The 2,030-nt window shown below is 55.5% G+C and overlaps 1 protein-coding gene across 1 annotated transcript in view; it reads left to right on the top strand.

Moving 5' to 3' along the window:
- FOXP3 (forkhead box P3) overlaps positions 1-2,030 on the top strand; it is a 14,749-nt gene that overhangs the window by 10,706 nt on the left and 2,013 nt on the right. The window contains 3 exon segments of the mRNA XM_024745236.1: positions 99-231; positions 982-1,132; positions 1,819-1,895. Of these exon segments, the coding sequence (XP_024601004.1) occupies positions 99-231; positions 982-1,132; positions 1,819-1,895 (361 nt within the window).

Genomic DNA, 2,030 nt, shown 5'->3' with positions numbered 1-2,030 from the left:
CCACTGTGTGCCAGGATACAAGCTCACCCAGGATGGGGCTGGCATGAAGGAAGGAAGGGGGCAGGGCACTCCCAGGGAAGACCACAGCCTACACAAAGACGTGGTGGAGAAAGATCAGGTTGAGGCCTCACTCTGTGCCTGTCCTCACAGCTGGTGCTGGAGAAGGAGAAGCTGGGTGCTATGCAAGCCCACCTGGCTGGGAAGATGGCCCCAACCAAGGCTCCATCCACGGTGAGCCACCCCAGGCCTACAGGTTGCACAGACTGCTGGGGAGCAGGGGAGAGGCCCTGCAGGGCGCGGGGGACCTATCCTTGCACCCAGGCCCTGGGATCTCTGGGCCCCTGTCCCCAGCTCCAAACATGCCCAGACCTAGGAATCTGTCCCTTTCTACCTACAAACCCTCTGACCTTAAGATCCCAAATCATGATCTTGAGTTTGCAAAGCGACAGCAGATCGCCAAACACTGAATGCAGACTGTGTGCCGCTGGCAAGACCAGCTATATAACTCACAGGGCCCAGTGCAAAATGAAATCACGGGGCTCAGATTTCAAAATGATGACCGCAGAGCATTAAACAAAGTGCAGGGCCCCAGGACCTTCAGAGATCACACAGAAGCTGGCCCTGGGCGTCAGGCACTGTTTGTGAGCACTTTGGTGATGTTAACTTATTTAATCCCCATGATGCATGGTGAGGTAGGTATTACTATCATCCCCAATTCACAGATAAGGAAAATTGAGGCCAGGGAGGCTTAGGTGACTTTCCCAAGGTCGCAATTGGGTAGCAGAGGAGCCCAATTCAACCCTAGCTCGTGGCCCTGGCACTGGTGTGCTACACTTTAATAAATATGGCTCGTGCTGCTTTGTGGGATTCTACATCAGAGTGGAATTGAGAAGAGGGTGCCCTTACTTTTAAAAACACTTATTTAAAACTAAAGTGGCAAGTTTAAGCCTCTGGGTCACCAGCCTCTCCGTCTTCCCCCAGGCATCATCCGACAAGAGCTCCTGCTGTATCGTAGCCACTGGCACCCCGGGCACCACTGTCCCAGCCTGGCCGGGTCCCCAAGAAGCCCCTGAAGGCCTGTTTGCTGTGCGGAGGCACCTCTGGGGCAGCCATGCAAACAGCACGATCCCAGGTAAGGATGGTACGTGCCCTACGTGGTGCCCTCTGAGCCCCTCATCTCCCTGCCTGGTACTGGGCGGGGGACTGCTCTTCCCCACCACTGCCACCCAGCCTTTGGAAACTGGCAACTGCTCGTAAAAGCTTCCTCTCTGGATTTCCATGGCCTCCAAGCCCCCATTGTGGTCTCAGATGTCTAGTCCTAGCCCTGTCTCCCCTGAGGATTAGGGCTCACTCACTCTGCGCTTCAGCTACTCCATTTGGTCATCAGAAGGGAGGGAGCTAGCTTAGTAATTCCCAGGGACTCTCCCTCTCCCCACCAAGGAAAAGCAGGGTGACTCGCCCAAGCTCACCAATCCCCTACTACCCGCAAAGTCTGGGCTGTGGGCTTAATAGCGATTAGGGCCTTCGAGTGCCATCCTGACTCCGCCATTTAACCAGTTACATGCATTTCGCGTGGAAGTTACTTCATTTCTTTTAAACCTTGGGGAGAATAAGCCCCATTTTGGTGGGGGCGGTGCAAAGGGGAAATGATATCATTTATGTCAAGTGCTTAGCCGACAGTGACTGTGATCCTGGAAAGCGGTGTTCACGGTGGGATTTCAGGCATGCAGACTCGACAGCCGGTCGGTCGAGAGCAGAGGGTGGGAGAGGCAGCGAGGAGTTCCCTGACGGGGCCTGATCCCACCGTACCTCTGCCAGAGTTCTTCCACAACATGGACTACTTCAAGTTTCACAACATGCGGCCCCCTTTCACCTATGCCACCCTCATCCGCTGGGTAAGCAGAGTGCCGGGCTGAGGAAAAGGAAGAGAGGGCGGGGTGGAGGATCTGCCTCTCTCTGAGCACCCCCAGGCGGGCTCCTGCCTGAACAAACCCACGCCTCAGATATGATCCCCCCATCTTCACCCCAGA

The sequence above is a fragment of the Neophocaena asiaeorientalis genome, unplaced genomic scaffold, assembly GCF_003031525.2.
Source record: "Neophocaena asiaeorientalis asiaeorientalis breed wild unplaced genomic scaffold, Neophocaena_asiaeorientalis_V1.1 scaffold1418, whole genome shotgun sequence".
Taxonomy (NCBI): domain Eukaryota; kingdom Metazoa; phylum Chordata; class Mammalia; order Artiodactyla; family Phocoenidae; genus Neophocaena; species Neophocaena asiaeorientalis.
The sequence above is the reverse complement of the archived record's forward strand: the minus strand, read 5'-3'. Positions and strand labels throughout refer to the sequence as shown.